This window comes from Cervus canadensis, chromosome 15 (genome assembly GCF_019320065.1).
Source record: "Cervus canadensis isolate Bull #8, Minnesota chromosome 15, ASM1932006v1, whole genome shotgun sequence".
In the NCBI taxonomy this organism is placed as follows: domain Eukaryota; kingdom Metazoa; phylum Chordata; class Mammalia; order Artiodactyla; family Cervidae; genus Cervus; species Cervus canadensis.
In genome coordinates this window covers 29,698,573-29,715,944 of record NC_057400.1, presented here as the reverse complement: position 1 = coordinate 29,715,944, position 17,372 = coordinate 29,698,573, and the positions used below count along the sequence as shown (strand labels likewise).

The 17,372-nt window shown below is 35.6% G+C and overlaps 1 protein-coding gene across 2 annotated transcripts in view; it reads right to left on the bottom strand.

The window, feature by feature from the left end:
* EPC2 (enhancer of polycomb homolog 2) overlaps positions 1–17,372 on the bottom strand; it is a 125,880-nt gene that overhangs the window by 54,626 nt on the left and 53,882 nt on the right. For both annotated transcript variants that reach the window (XM_043487715.1, XM_043487716.1), the window contains exon 2: positions 16,519–16,678. In XM_043487715.1, coding sequence (XP_043343650.1) covers positions 16,519–16,678 — 160 coding nt within the window. The remainder of the gene's footprint in view (positions 1–16,518; positions 16,679–17,372) is intronic.

Below are 17,372 nucleotides of genomic sequence, written 5' to 3'. Positions count from 1 at the left end.
CTTACACTTTCTTCCCAATGTACAAAAAAAGAAAATGAAGTGCAAAAGCGTCCAAGGCTACTTTCTATAAGATAACATAGTGATCCAAATCCATCCACCAGCTGATTTATTCTAAAAAGTGTTCTAGGTTTGTGTTATACTCAAGATTATTCATTCCTGTAGTCTTTTTGCTGATAGCCAACAAATTACACTCCTCTCCCACTTTGAAGAATTCATATTTTATATAAACGACAAGTATTACTGGTGAAAATTAGTAGCAATGAGCTACTTTCATGGAACTACAGACCATGAAAATGAGTAAGGGGGTATTTTGAAACTTTTAGGTAGAGATTTTCATCACTAGAGAGGGGAAAGAGTCTAATGACATTAGACAGGACCGAGGGGATGTGATAGTTGATTTTTTTAAAAAAGTCAGGTGTATCAAGATAATGATCCTTTTATTCTCTCTCAAATTATGCTTTACCTTAGTCGTCTCTTTTCTCTTCCTTCAGATTCTTCCTCCCTTGTTTTCCAATAACTCAAGAGACAACTGGACAAGTAACAGTTCAGGACATGAGATTGCTAATGAATCCTAAACATATGAAAAGAATCTCAACCTCATTTATAAGAAATCCAAATTAAAACTACACTGAGAAATCAGGATAAAGTCTGTGTGTTAGGTAATACTGGATGAGAGGTATATAGGAACACTTTGTACACAACCTTCCTATAAAAACTATGATTTTTCCAAAATGAAAAGTTTATTAAAAAAAATACTACATTGAGGTATATTATTTAGTACCTACTGAACTGCTAAAATCAGAAAATTCAAAAGCAGTCTTTTGACAAGGATATGGGGAAATAAGCTCTTTCATACCTTGCTAGAAGACATCCAAAATACTATTAACCCTTACAGAGGGCAATTTGACAACTTCTGTAAGGAAAAGATACAATTATACCTTTATGAAATTCTTTATATTCATCATCATTCACTAAGTCACTAACTGTAATAATAGAAGACTGGAAACAATCCAAGTTTCTTTCCATAAGAAACTGGATAATTAACTGGCACATCTCAAACACAAAGGACTATTTATGCAGCAGCAAAAAGGAGTGAGGACACACTCTACATGCTAATATAGGATAATTCCCAGACTACACTCTTATACACACAAACATACAAACAACATATGCTATAGAGTATATATAGTATGCTAAATTTTGTAAAAGAAGGGGTATAAAAATATAATTTCCTATGTATGTGAATCTGTATTACAAACTCCTAAAAACAGACAGGCTAATAAAAGCGGTTACTTACAAAGGGAAGGTGACTCAGAGTAGAGAGTAGATAGGGATGAGGTTGTTTTTGTATATCTTTTATTTTGGAAACTTCTAAATGCATTATCTATTTAAAAATAAAAGTCATGTTACTCCATGACTCTAAAAATAATGTGTTTGGAGAAAATGTTCTGGGTCAGTGAACCCTATGTACTGACGTTCTCCCCCAGATTCTTCAATTCAAACCTCTTATCTTTCTCATTCACTTTCAGTCAATCTTTCAATGAGTACAGTACATCAGCAAAAAACCTCACTCAAGACCTTTGGGTTCATACAGTATCTTGGCTTAATCAGTACAAACTAATCCTAAAATTATATGTAATAAATGAGTAAGAACATACATTCTATTAATATCTAGTAGTGTAAATAATAAATAAGTCACAGAAAAAGAACCTAAGTCTCTAGGCCACTAAATGGATAGGAACTTGAGAAATTAAACAGCAGTATTCTTACAAACACATTTGTTCTAATGTTAGCAAAATATTAAATGGACTAGGAAATAAACTCAATATATAGAAGATATTAGAAAGATTTACAATAGAAATCTTAATAGACCTGGAAGAAAATCCAAATATATAAAACATGAGTTAGAGAGAAAGGAATAATTTCCTTTACAAAAAGAGATTCTTTAAAGAAGATTTCACCAAATATTCTTTTCAAAAATCATCCCTATGGTAGATATAAAATACCATATTTTAGAATATAGATTTTAGATTTCAAAACATACTGTAATAACACAATAATCAAAACAATATGGTACTGACATAAAGACCAATGGAACAGGGAGCCAAGAAATAAACTGTCATGTAATATATGACCAAATGATCAAAAAGGGTGCCAAGACACAACAATGGAGAAAGGATAGTCTATTCAACAAACAGTGTTGGGAAAACCAGAAATCCACATGCAAAAGATGAAGATGGACCCTTTTCTAACATCATATACAAACATCAACTAGAAACTCCTAGAAGAAACAGAGGGAGAAAACTTTGTGACACTGGATTTGTCTATGATTTCTTGAATATGATACCAATAGCACAGGCTCCAAAAGCAAAAAGAGACAAATGGGACTGCATCAAACTTAAAAAGTTTTGCACAGCAAAGAAAACAAGCAAAGGAAGAATGAGAACACGGAGAAAATACCTGCAAACCATGTATCTGATAAGGGGTTAACAACCAGAACATATAAACAACTCCAATAACTTAAACAAAAACCTAAATAACAGACTTTAAAAATGAGCAAGGGTCTGAACAGACAATTCACCAAAAAAGATATACAAACATCCAACAAACATACTAAAAGATGCTCAATATCACTAACACATTAGGGACATACAAATCAGGACTATAAGGAGAAGTCATCTTACTAGCCTCACTAGGATGGCCACTATTAAAATATAACAAAACACAAAAGAATTACACTTGGTGTGAAAGTGGAGAAATTGGAACCCTTGTGCACTGTTGATAAGATGGTAAAACAGGTGTTGCCACTGTAAAAAAAAAAAAAAAAAGTCCCTCAAAAGTTACAAGTAGAACTACCATGTGATCCAGCAATCACCAGTTCAGTTCACTCAGTCCTGTCTGATTCTTTGCAACCCCATGAACTGTAGCACACCAGGCCTCCCTGTCCATCACCAACTCCCGGAGTTTACTCAGACTCATGTCTATTGAGTCAGTGATGCCATCCAACCATCTCATCCTCTGTTGTCCCCTTCTCTTGCCCTCAATCTTTCCCAGCATAAGGGTTTTTCAAATGAGTTAGCTCTTCACATCAGGTGGCCAAACTATTGGGAGTTTCAGCTTCAACATCAGTCCTTCCAATGAACACCCAGGACTGACTTCCTTTAGGATAGACTGGTTGGATCTCCTTGCAGTCCAAGGGACTCTCAAGAGTCTTCTCTAACACCACAGTTCAATAGCATAAATTCTTCGGCGCTCAGCTTTCTATATAGTTCAACTCTCACATCCATACATGACTACTGGAAAAACCATAGCCTTGAACAGACGGACCTTTGTTGACAAAGTGATGTCTCTGCTTTTTAACATGCTATCTAGGTTGGCCATAACTTTCCTTCCAAGGAGTAAGCGTCTTTTAATTTCATGGCTGCAATCACCATCTGCAGTGATTTTGGAGCCCCAAAAAGTAAAGTCTGACACTGTTTCCACTGTTTCTCCATCTATTTGCCATGAAGTGATGGGACCAGATACCATGATCTTAGTTTTCTGAATGTTGAGCTTTAAGTCAGCTTTTTCACTCTCCTCTTTCACTTTCACCAAGAGGCTCTATAGTTCTTCACTTTCTGCCATAAGGGTAGTGTCATCTGCATATCTGAGGTTACTGACATTACTTGTGGCAATCTTGATTTTCCAGCTTGTGCTTCATCCAGCCCAGCGTTTCTCATGATGTACTCTGCATATAAGTTAAATAAGCAGGGTGACAATACACAGCCTTGAAATACTCCTTTTTCTATTTGGAACCAATCTGTTGTTCCATGTCCAGTTCTAACTGCTGCTTCCTGACCTGCAAACTGATTTCTCAAGAGGCAGGTCAGGTGGTCTGGTATTCCCATCTCTTTCAGAATTTTCCAGTTTATTGTGATCCACACAGTCAAAGGCTTTGGCATAGTCAATAAAGCAGAAATAGATGTTTTTCTGGAACTCTCTTGCTTTTTCGGTGATCCAGTGAATGTTGGCAATTTGATCTCTGGTTCCTCTGCTTTTTGTAAAACCAGCTTGAACATCTGGAAGTTCGCAGTTCATGTATTGCTGAAGCCTAACTTGGAGAATTTTGAGCATTACTTTAATTAGCGTGTGTGGCTGCTGCTAAGTCACCTCAGTCGTGTCCGACTCTGTGCGACCCCATAGACGGCAGCCCACCAGGCTCCCCTGTCCCTGGGATTCTCCAGGCAAGAACATTGGAGTGGGTTGCCATTTCCTTCTCCAATGCATGAAAAGTGAAAAGTGAAAGGGAAGTCGCTCAGTCATGTCCAACTCTTAGTGACCCCAGGGACTGCAGTCTACCAGGCTCCTCTGTCCATGGGATTTTCCAGGCAAGAGTACTGGACTGGGTTGCCATTGCCTTCTCCATATTAGCATGTGAGATGAGTGTAATTGTGCAGTAGTTTGAGCATTCTTTGGCATTGCCTTTCTTTGGGATTGGGGTGAAAACTGACGTTTTCCAGTCCTGTGGCCACTGCTGAGTTTTCCAAATTTGCTGGCATATTGAGGGCAGCACTTTCACAGCATCATCTTTTAGGATTTGAAATAGCCCAACTGGAATTCTATCACCTCCACTAGCTTTGTTCGTAGTGATGCTTTCTAAGGCCCACTTGACTTCACATTCCAGGATGTGTGGCTCTAGATGAGTGATCACACCATCGTGATTATCTGGGTCGTGAAGATCTTTTTTTGTACAGTTCCTCTGTGTATTCTTGCCACCTCTTCTTAATATCTTCTGCTTCTGTTATGTCCATACCATTTCTGTCCTTTACTGAGCCCATCTCTACAAGAAATGTTCCCTTGGCATCTCTAATTTTCTTGAAGAGATCTCTAGTCTTTCCCATTCTGTTGTTTTCCTCTATTTCTTTGCATTGATCGCTGAGGAAGGCTTTCTTATCTCTCCTTGCAATTCTTTGGAACTCTGCATTCAGATGGGTATATTTTTCCTTTTCTCCTTTGCTTTTCGCTTCTCTTCTTTTCACAGCTATTTGTAAGGCCTCCTCAGACAACCATTGTACCTTTTTGCATTTCTTTTTCTCGGGGATGGTCTTGATCCCTGTCTCCGGTACAAGTCATGAACTTCCGTCCATAGTTCATCAGGCATCCTGTCTGTCAGATCTAGTCCCTTAAATCTATTTCTCACTTCCAGCAATCATACTTCTGTGCAAATTTTGAAAAGAACTAAGAATAGGATCTCGAAGGGATATGTGAACACCCATGTTCTCTGCAATGTTATTTACAACAGCCAAGATACAGAAACAACCTAAACATCCATCAACCAACAGATGGATGGATAAACTACATGAGGTACATACATACAATGGAATATTATTCAGCCTTTAAAAAGAAGGAAGTCTTGTCATATGCTACAACATGGATGAACCTTGTGAATATCACCCTAAATGAAATAAGCCAGTCACAAAAAGACAAATACTACAGGATTCCACTTAAAGCAGACAAATTCATAGATACAACAAGTAGAATGGAGACTGTCAGGTACTGGGGGTAGGGTTAACAGGGAACTGTTTAGAATTTCAGTCATACAAAATAAAAATTCAGTAACAGATAGTTGGAAAATCCCCAAATACTTATGGATTAAACATTACTCTTACAAATATGGTCAAAGATGAGATATCAAGAAAAATTTTTAAATATTTTGAACTAAATGAGAATGTAACACTAAAATTTGTGGGATGTAACAAAAACAGTGATAGAGGAAAATTTGCAACCCTGAAATATAACAAGAAAGATAGAAAATCAAGTCTTCTACCTGTGAAAGCTGGAAAGGAAGAAGCAAATTAAATCCAAAGCAAGCAGAAGTAAGACATAGAATAAAAAAGAGTAAAATCAATTAAAGTAAGAACAGTAATAGAGGAAAATCAATAAAACCAAGAGTTTTTTTTTTTTTAAGATCAATAAAATCAATAAGCTTCTAGCCAGACTCACTAAGAAAAACAGAGAACACAATTATCAATGTCAGAAATTTAAAAATAGGGAACACTACTACTGAATCCATGGATATTAAAAGGATGGTCAAAGAACACTGAACAATTCTATGTCCACAAATCTGATAACCTTTATGAAATGGACTAGTTCCTTAGAGACACAATTGGCCAAAACTCACACAAGAAAAAGATATACACTATGAATAGGTCTGCATATATTAAAGAAACTGAGTCAACAATTAATAATCTTACAGAACTGAGAGCATCAAGTACAGGTGGGCTCACTGGTGAATTTTATCTAACATTCAAGGAAGAAATAGTATTCAATTGTTATAACATTTTTCAGAGGATAGAAGCAGAAGGAATTCTTCCTAACTCCTTCTAGGAGGCCAACATTACTCTAATACCAAACTCAGATAAAGAAATTACAAAACTACAAACCAGTAGCACTCATGAACATAGAGGCAAAAATCCTCAATAAAGTTTAATCTAACAAACTGAATCTAACTATGTATGAAAAGAAATAAACTTCAAGACCAAGTGGGATTTATCATAGGTATGAAAAGCTGGAAAAGGTCAATGAATGTAATCTACCACATCAACAAAGAAAAAATAAAAATTGTATCAACAGATGCAGAAAAACCATTTAACAAAATCCAACACCCACTCATGATAAAAACTGACAGCAACACTGGGAAGACCCAGAGGAATCGGGTGGAGAGGGAGGTGGGAGGGGGGATCGGGATGGGGAATAAGTGTAAATCTATGGCTGATTCATATCAATGTATGACAAAACCCACTGAAATGTTGTGAAGTAATTAGCCTCCAACTAATAAAAAAATTAAAAAAAAAAAAAAAAAACTGACAGCAAACTAGGAACATAAGAAAATTTCCTCAACTTGATAAGGAACATCTACAAAAACCTTACAGAAAGGTTTGTACTTGGTGGTATGAAACTAAGAGCTTTCCTAACAAGATCAGAAACAACGCAAGGATGATGCCCCCTCTCACCACTGCTTTTCAACGCTGTACTGGAAGCCCCAGCTAATAGAGTAAAATGAAAAAATTAACTTTGCCCCCAGATGACAAGGTTGTCTACAGGTGTTCATACAGTCTATGAAAGAACTGATAAAAACTCCTGGAACTAAGTGATTATAGCAAGGTTGCAGAACACACAATTACTATACAAAATCAATCACTTTCCTATATACTGCAATGAGAAAGTGGAATTTGAAACTAAAAACACAAAACCATTTATATTAGCACCCCCCAAAATGATGCAAAGATACAAATCTAACAAATTATGTAAAGTTATACATGCAGAGAACAACAAAACTCTGGTGAGACATTATCAAAGAACTAAATAAACGGAAAGAGAGTCATGGTTATTGGAAGGAAGACTCAATTTGGTTAACCTATTAGTTTTTCCCAACTTGATCTAAAGGTTCAATGAAATCTCAATCAAAATTACAGCAAGCCATTCTGTGCATCAATCAGTAGTGACAAAGTGATTCTTAAGTTTATATGAAGCAAAAAAATTCAAAATAGTCAACATAATATTGAAGAATAAAGTCAGAAAACTGATTTCAAAATTTACTGTGAAGCCACACTAATTCAGACAATGTGCTACTGACCAAAAAAAAAACCAGACAAAAAGATCAGTGAAAGAGACTAGAGGGCCCAGAAATAGATCCATATGAATCCAGTCAATTAATCTTTGACAAAAGTAGCAAAGACAATTCAAAGAAAAAGAATAATCTTTTCAACAAACAGCACTGAGACAATTGGACACCCATATTTAAAAATGATGGATCTAGGCACAGATCTTACACCTTTCACAAAAGTTAACTCAAAATGAATCACAGACCTAAATGTAAAAAACACTGACCTATAAAACTACTAGAAAGTAACACAGGAGAAAGCCTGCATGATATCATATTTGGTGATGAGATTTTAGAAATATCACCAAAAGCAAACTCCATGAAAGAAAAATAATTAACCTGGACCTCCTGCTCTATGAAAGACATTATTAAATGAATGAAAAGACAAGTCACACACTGGGAGAAAATATTTTCAAAACTCAGATCTGATAAAGTACTCAAAAATATATACAGAACACTTAAAATTCAACAATAAGAAAACAAAGAACCCAACTTTAAAATGGGTAAAGATACAGACACTTCACCCAGGTAGATATACAAGTTGCAATTAATCATATGAAAAGGTACTCAACATCCTAGGCTATTAGAGAATGAGATACCATTACATCCTATTAGAATGGCTAAAATTCTAAAACTGACACCACCAAAAGCTGACGAGGATACAGAGCAACAGGAACTCTTCTTCACTGATAGTAAAAATGAAAAATGAGAAATGAAATAGCCACTTTGGAAGTAGTCAGTGTGGCAGCTTCTTACAAAGCTAAACACTGCCTTACTGTATAATCAAACAACTGTGTTCTTAGGTGTTTACCCAAAAGAGCTGAAAACTTAATGTCCACACAAAAAACGAAGACAGATTTTTCATAATTTTTTAAAATTGGAAGCAACCAACATGTCCTTCAATAGGTAAATGAATAAACAAACACTGAATTATCCATATAATAGAATATTATTCAATAATTTAAAAGAGAACTATCAAGTAAAAAAAACAGAGAAGAACCTGAAATGCATAATGCTAAGTGAACAAAACCAGCCTGAAAAGCCCATGTCATGTGTAATTTCACTTAAATTACAATTTGGAAAAAGCAAAACTAGAAAAAGCAGAAAGATCAGTGGTTGCCGGGGATCTGGAGGAATGAATAGGTGAAAATACAGGGAGTTTTTATGGTAATTCAACTATTCTGTAGGGTAATGTAATGATGGATCTATGACATGGATCTTTAAAAATTCATTAAAACTGTAAAAAACAAACAGGAAATAGTAATAAGAACTACGGACTTTAGTTAATAAGGTACTGACTACATTACTGTAACAAATGTACCATACTAATGCAAGACAGTAGTAGGGGAAATTGTGTGTGGGTATGTGAGGTGCGTGTGTGTGTGTAGGAGGCAGTATGTGGGAATTTGCTGTACTATCTGCTCAATTTTCTGTAAATCTAAAAAATTTTAAAGATTATCAATCCAATAAAAAATGTGTAAAGGACCTGAAAAGACATCTGTCCAACAGAGATACATGAATAGCTAACAGATACTCAGCCTCACTAATTATTAGGGAAATGCAAATCAAAACCACAAGATATCATCTCATGCCTGTCAGAATGACTAGCATCAGAAAGACAAGAGACAACAAATGTTGTTGAGCACGTGGAGCCCTTGTGCACTGTGGGTGGGAATGCAAATTAATTCAACCACTATGTGAAATCAAAAAATTAAAAACAGAACTGTAATATGATTTAGGCAACTCCACTTCTTGAAATATGGCCAAAGGAAATGAGAAAACTACGTTAAGAGATATATGACGCAACCCCCCCCACCTGCCCCCGCCGCCATGTTCATAGCAGTGTTACTTACAATAGCCAAGACACAGAAACAACCTAACTGCATAACAGTAAGTGAATGAAGGAAGCTGTGGTATATATATATATATATAATGGAATAATATTCAGCCATCAAAAAACATGAAGTCCTGCCCATTCACGGGCATTATGAATGGACTTTGAGGGCATTATACTAAATGAACTGAGTCAGACAGACAAAGGCAAATATTTTATGATCTCACAAGTGGAGATAAAAAGAATTTCTACCCCACACCATCCCAAACTCATAGAACAAGAGATTATATTGTGGTTACTAGAGATGGGAGGTTGGGAGAGGGAGAAGTGGATGAAGGTAGTCAAAAGGTACAAACTCCCAGTTATAAGTGCTGGGGATGTAAGATACAACATGATGACCATAGTTAACATAGCTAATATGTTACATATGCAAGTTGTTAAGAGAGTAAATCCTGAGTTCACATCACAGGAAAAAATATTTTTATTCCTTTCCTTTTTCTGTATATGAAGTGATAAATGTTAACTAAATTCATTCTGGTAATCATTTCAAATCTGATCCTAGGAAAGACTGAAGGAAGGAGAAGGGGACAACACAGGATGAGATGGTTGGATGGAATCACTGACTCTATGGACATGAACTTGGGCAAACTCCAGGAAACTGTGAGGGACAGGGAAACCTGGCATGCTGCAATCCATGAGGTCTCAAAGAGTCAAACATGACTTAGCAACTAAACAACAACAAATCATTTCAAAAGCTGTGTAGGAAAAACCATTATGCTGTATACCTTTAACTTATATAGTGGTGTATGTCAGTTATATCTCAACAAAGCTGAGGAAAAAAAAAAGCATGTATTCTGGAATCTGTCTGCCTGGTTCAAAGGCAGACTCTACTTACAAGTTCGTTGAAGCATGCTCTTAAAACATTTTTTATGACTAAGTAGTATTTCATTGTGTATGTATATACCACATCTTCTTTATCCATTCACCTGTTTATGGACACTTAGGTTGCTTTTATATCTTGGCAGTTGTAACTAATACTGCTATGAACAACAGGGTACATGTACCTTTTCGAATTACTGTTGCTTTTTTCAGATATACATCCAGAAGCGCAACTGTTGTAATAATAGTTCTATTTGTAGTTTTTTGAGAAACCTCCATACTGTTCTCCACAATGGCTGCACCAAGGTACCTCCCCACTCACAATGTACAAAGGTTCCTTTTTCTCAATATCCTCAGCAATGTTGTTTTTTTTTTTAAATGACAGCCATTCTGACATGTGCAAGGTGATATCCCACTGTGGTTTTGATTCACATTTCCCTGATGATTAGTGATGTTGAGCATCTTTTCACATGCGTGTTGGTCATCTGCACATCCTCCTTGGAAAAATGTCTATTCAGTTCTACTCATTTTAAAATCAGGTTGTTTCTCTGATGTTGAGTTACATGAGCTATTTATATATATTGGATATTAATTCCTTATCAGTCTTATCATTTGCAAACATTTTCTCCCGTTCAGTAGGTTGTCTTTTCATTTTGTCAATGGTTTCCTTTGCTGTGTAAAAGCTTTTACATTCAATTAGGTCCCATTTGTTTTTGTTTCTTTTAGGAGATACATCCAAGAAAACATGGTTGCAATTTATGTCAAAGAGTGTTCTATGTTTTCCTCCAGGAGTTTTATGCTATCCAGTCTCACATTTGATCCATTCTTAGTTTTGCTTATGGTGTTAGAGAATGTTATAATTTCTTTCTTTTATAAGTAGCTGTCCAATTTTCCAAGCACCACTTACTGAAGAGGCCGGTTTTTCTCCATTCTTTCCTCCTTTGTTGCAAATTAACTGACCATTAGCAAGTGGGTTTATTTCTGGGCTCTCTATCTTGTTCCCCATTGATCTATGGCTGTTTTGTGTCAGTATCACACTGTTTTGATTACTCTAGCTTTGTAGTATAGTCTGAAGCCAGGGAGCATGATTCCTACAATCTTCTGAAGACTGATTTCGCTATTTGGGGTTTTTTGTATTTCCACACAAATTTAAAAAGTATTTGTTCTAGTTCTGTGAAAAAATGCCTGTGGTATTTTTCATAAGTAAACATAAGAAAAGGCACACAAGCCCAAGGGGCATACTCCTTATACTCAAGACTTCTCTTTCACCTCTCTATCCCAGACTGTCAAATGATTATAATGCTTTCCCAAATATCTGTCATTACTCATTACTTAATATTTTCTAAGTTTTAGGGCTCCTCACCCTTTCCTGGATTAGTACTTACCCAGATACTACTCTACCATTTCAGAACTAGTGTCCACACTCACAGCTTTATCCAAGGATAAGAGGCTCAGCACAAGTATAAGCATCCTCAGAGAAGACAGGAGATCCTTAAAGACAGCTAGTCTGAATGTAGGGTGCCCTCATTGCCTGACGTTGCTCACTGCCCCCAGTATCCTTCTAACCACCTCAACCTGGAATCTAGCTTCACCCAGAACGTGTTTTCCACAAACCTGATATAATCCACTTCTGTACTTCTGGCATGGCTTTTCTGATATTTAATTGTGTTGCATCATTTCTGTTCAATCTGATTTCTTAACAGATATCCAGTTTTAAAAAATGGATTTTTTTTAATAAGAAATGATGTTCCTAGAATGTATCTTTTTCACCAAAAAGTTTTATTGTACAAACAAAACAATGTTCTTCATTTGGGATCTTTTTCAATTCTTTCCAATCAAAACATATTTGCCCTATGAAGGCAAACAGTCAGTTATCATCATTTTTGCTTAATGAGGAAAACAGCAAAAAACATTTCAAGGATAATGAGATTGACACTGGATGTTAGATCAGCATCTGTCTCACTCTTGCTGAAAACATAGTAGAATAAATAATCCATGTGATACGAAACAAGTGCAATTTTTCTTCTAAGTAAAGACTTGACAATGATCAGCTTCACTGAACTAAGGAGTCAGCTTCAAGTGTACTAACGTGTACAAGCAGCGTACACACACAGACAGGTATCTTCCCAGGACTTCAGATGTGGGCTGCAGACACAAACAGCAGAATTCAATTTCCTTTGATTGGGTTTGTCGCCCTGCCTGACAAATAACAAAGGGTGCTATCCCCACCAGTCCTTTCTCCTGGACTCTTTCAGCCAAGAAACAGGTGATGTTCTACTTATCTGTGTTTGTAGGAGCAATGTACTGAGAACGCTAAGTAAACCTTCATTTCAAAACATGCAAAGGAGTCTTGATTCAAAGAAGTATTTAATTGAGTTCAAAACAGGACATAACTTCAGAAAATTTATGAAACAGTATCTCAAGTTCCTTCATGTTCTAAAATTCTGAGATACTGTAAAATATTACATTAAATGAAAGGGATAATGGGAGGTCAAAATAAAGAATTTACTGCAATGTAAACAAAGTCATTTCCTTAAGAGGAAAAATTTGGATCTTGAATTTAATAAGTTTTTAAACTCTGTAAGATAAGAAATGAAAGAATTTTAACATTGGGTTAAGGTACCCAAAGAAAATCCATTATAACAGTAAGTAAAATGGAGGTAGCATTTTCCATGTATGTCACACAACTGACCAATATGTAGAATTAGCTGAAATGAGGAACAGTTTGAGTATCTTGGGTCATCAAAGACTACATGCCACCAAAATGCTTTCAACCTGGTCAAAATACCACAGTGTGTTGTGATTAAGTAAGTTCTCCAGAATACTAATACAGGTTACTAAGGAGAACTACTACCAAAAGGGATAGGAAAGAATAATCAGGTTTATCTCACATCCACACCAAGACTGGAGTGATTCCATCCTAACTCCTAGGCAGACACTTTCTGTCCTAAAACGACATAATGACGTTGCTGGTGAACAACTGAGCTCAATTCCTGATTTGGGTTCACACGGCAGGTCTCTCAAGTTTACTGTACATGTCAATGATTTTATTCTCATATTATCAATTCTGTATACAATTTTGAATCCTACAAGATCAATGTCTCAAAAATGTCAAGATGTGTATGCTTTTATCTTCACCATTCATTCATGATTTATTCAGCAAAATATTTAACTTCATACCTAGTCATATGCTAGGTACTACAGTAAGCAGTAAAAATTAAGAGGAAAAAAAAAAAAGTCCCTTCTCTCAATGAGCCTTATAACCTGTGAAGCAACAGAGGGCAAACAATTACAACTACAGGTGGTTGATGCCACAATGAGGGTGTGCACACAACAGGAGGGCTTGAGGTAAACACTGTCAGGAACTCTGCTTAGAGGGGTTAGAAAAAAGATCTTAAAGATGTCACGGTGGAAGAACACATAGCAGACTGTGACTAGACAGGCACAAAGGAGGGCCTTAAACATCACACAGATAAGTTAAAATGTTATCCTATAGGCAGCAGTAAGTCTTGGAAACATTCTAAACGGCTACCAATCACAAAAGTGACAATGTGGATGACGGATTGGAAGGTGCAGACTAAAGCAGAGCCACCAAGGACGCCCAATAGTAGGCAAAAAGGCATGCAAATAATGGAATATACATTTGATGGAAAATTATATATACACTGAAAATGACAACAGAAGACTACATAAAAACCTGAGGAAACTAAAATATAAATAGAAAAGGCAGAAAAAACTGTGTAGCACAATTTAGTATAGAATAGTATATATAAGATATATACACTAACAGACTCATCGAGAAAAAAGGAAGTAGCTAAAATAATTTTCTATTATTTTTATTCTATTTATTGCAGCAATAGAATAAAATGAAATGGAGAAAAAAACAACACAATATTAATATTTATTTTATCTATTGGGTCTGACCCAGATGGGTTACATCCAATTTCTGGTTCTTGGTTGCCAAGAATGGGTTTTACAAATGGTCCTATTGTCCAGCTATACTGTTATTAAAATACAAAAAAAGGAGGAGTGGGGATATGTTAGCTTGAAAAATGCTTAAAATTTCTATTATGAACAGCTATCTCATTCCTGATACAAAGACAAGGTAAATTCAACAAGCTAAGGGATTCAAAGTCAAAGACATAGAGAAAACAAATCACACAAATAATTTTTGCAAGTGTGTTTCTCTTGAATGCTTAGGGGAAAGAGTCTCTGGAAAATGGTTCTGACACTTAAGGGCTTTTAAGCCATTTAAAAACAACTGAACCAGTCAACAAACAAGCCATTTTATTGAGCATCTATAAGCCATGCACTTGACTCTAAAGATACAAAGGGAAAATAAAACATAGTCCCTGCCCTCAAGGGGCTCACAATCTAAAAGGAGAGAAAGAATGGTTACAAATAATCACAATAAAGTATGGTGAGTCCTCTGACAGAGGTACATACAAGGTACTGAGATGAAGCAAAGGAGAGGCAGAATGAGAAATCAGGGTTAAGCGGCAAAAGGGAGTTAGAAGATCTTAAGCTATGGAAAAGGAAAGACGACTTGAACAGCACATGCAAGGAAATGTGAAATGTGAAACAAGGCAAATGTGAAAAATCTTATTCCCTACAGTATAAAGTGGGAGGGAAAGAGCAACAGGAAATGAGGTTAAAGGGGGGAGCAGGTAACAAATCAAATCAGAGACTGGCTATTATTGCATTCTGTCAAATCTATAATGCCAGCAATTACAAGATGCACCATTACTTTATGAACTGCAAGAAAGAAAAAGAAAAAGCTTCATATTTAAATTTATATAGTATTCCTACATAAAGCTCTATATCAAAGGGCAAGGACTTCAGCATAAGATAAATAAAATAGCCATGCAGAAAGGAACAACATGAAACCATATTTCTCAAATTGCCCTTAGGTGGAAGGAGGGGGGAAGAAAATCTCTCCTTGAGAACTGAATTCCAAGCAGGTCTGCAGCCTACTTGTGTGGTCTAAAAACAAACAAGTAAAACTAAAGCTACCAGTGTGGTCCAAAAGCAAACAAATAAAACAAAACAAGCAAAGACTTTAAGGTGGTCTCAGGTTGGTCCCCAGATGCCTGGCAAAAACAAGTAGAAATTCTCTTTAGACAAACCATACTTTAATCAAGAAAAAAAGCAATTTAAAATGCAATCTCATTTCAAATATGACAAATGTACATTTTGAGAACTGATGAAAAATACTAGATCTTACAGTCAGCAGTAAATCTGGAGATGTTTTGAATTACCCTGACAACTTTTTAAAAATACCTATTACCAGGCTGCAAACCAGAGATTTTCATACAGGTAGGCTTGACGCAGAGCCCTCAACACTATTTTAACAAATGACTTCAAGTTTTGTTTTTTTTCCCCCAAATACAACCAGACGAGATACTAAGACACTAGCATCTGTCTGCAAAATTAGCTGCAAACTGCTACTATAAAATAAAGAACACAGTACAATTTTAAGCCCAGGTCATAATCTGATCAGACAGACACTTCAGGAAGCCCATTATGGTGCCAGTGGACTTTGTGGAGAAGATAGAATAGAAGAGGGTAAGGATAATAGAACAGTTAGGAGATCAGTGAAACAGTTTAAGATCAGAGAGATCAGAGATGGTGATCATTTGAAAAATAACAATGGGGAGAAAAATAAGAGGATCAAAGGAGGAAGAATTAGAATTCTATAAAAATTACAAGAAGGTAGAGGTATAGGATCTAATTCTAAAAAATTTCAGATTTGCCCCTAATCAGCATTATAGCCACTAGGCCTTGGAAAATAAACCTTATTTGGGTATGGTAATCCATTATACCTTATAGCTGTATAGTAAATGTATTAAAAAAGTATAATATGCAAAAATATACATAAAAAAGATATTATTTTATACCTTCTAGCTGTATAATAAGTGTAAGTTCTGCAGAAAATCCTATACAACATAACCATCAACTGTTCCAAATGCAACTAACAATCAAAATGATCTTGAAGTTCAGATATAAGCACAGAGGAATTTTATTCTTTCATGTTTCACATTTCTATAAATCAGTGGGTATCAATCTAAAAATTAAAATTTCTTTGTGTAAAAAGAGAGAAAGGATTTTTCACTGTTTGATAAATTTAAATTACAAACAAAAAAGAATGAATTAACAAACTTACGCTGAATATGAATGAACTGTTTTGGCTGTTTAAACTCTCCTTTGTACAAGCGATTGTAATAGTTGACGTTGCTCTCTGCCTCAGGAACTGGAATGACCATGCTCTCTTTTTTTTCTCTAAACACTTGCTGTGCTGAAATAGCTCGCTGTAAGTGATGTTCCTGGAAAATGTAAAGCAAGCAATGTGAGTTGTTTTCATAATGTCAATTCAAAACAAAATTCTACTTAAAATTTACTTTGTTTAATAACTGCAAAGTACTTTAAAAATCAATTAAAAAACAGCAGTTCAAAAAAAAAAAAACAAAAAAAAAACAGCAGTTCCTTTACTACAGACCTTCAGGAAACATTGCCATTATTCTCCCTTAATACTTGTATACATACCGGTATCACCTTAAATGACTACAATTTTAATGAGCAGAATTTTTAAATAAGTATTCACAAAGTAGAATTTAACATCTCAGTTACAAGAAAACTGACCCCTTGTTTGCTAAATTAATTGAGGTGTTTATCACCAATAGCAGATAACACAAATAAAAGCAAATAACAGGAAAAGAATTTATATCGGATTCTAAGTATCTTCTGCATTTATACACCTCAAGCTTCAAAAGCACAAAATTCTCAATAACTCAGAGACAAGAGAAAACGATAACCAACAGACTCTTTTACCATCATGGCAAGAAGCATTTTTTAACAAAGACGAAATAATAGTTCTTATAGTATACATCCGGATTCTAGTAACTTCTCAATACCTCACCACTTAACAGATACTTTCTCCCTGACCCACCATGAACAATTTCCAACAAAGCACCTTTACTGTTTAGAAGGTAAACTAGGCCATGTCATTCCCCACAGGAT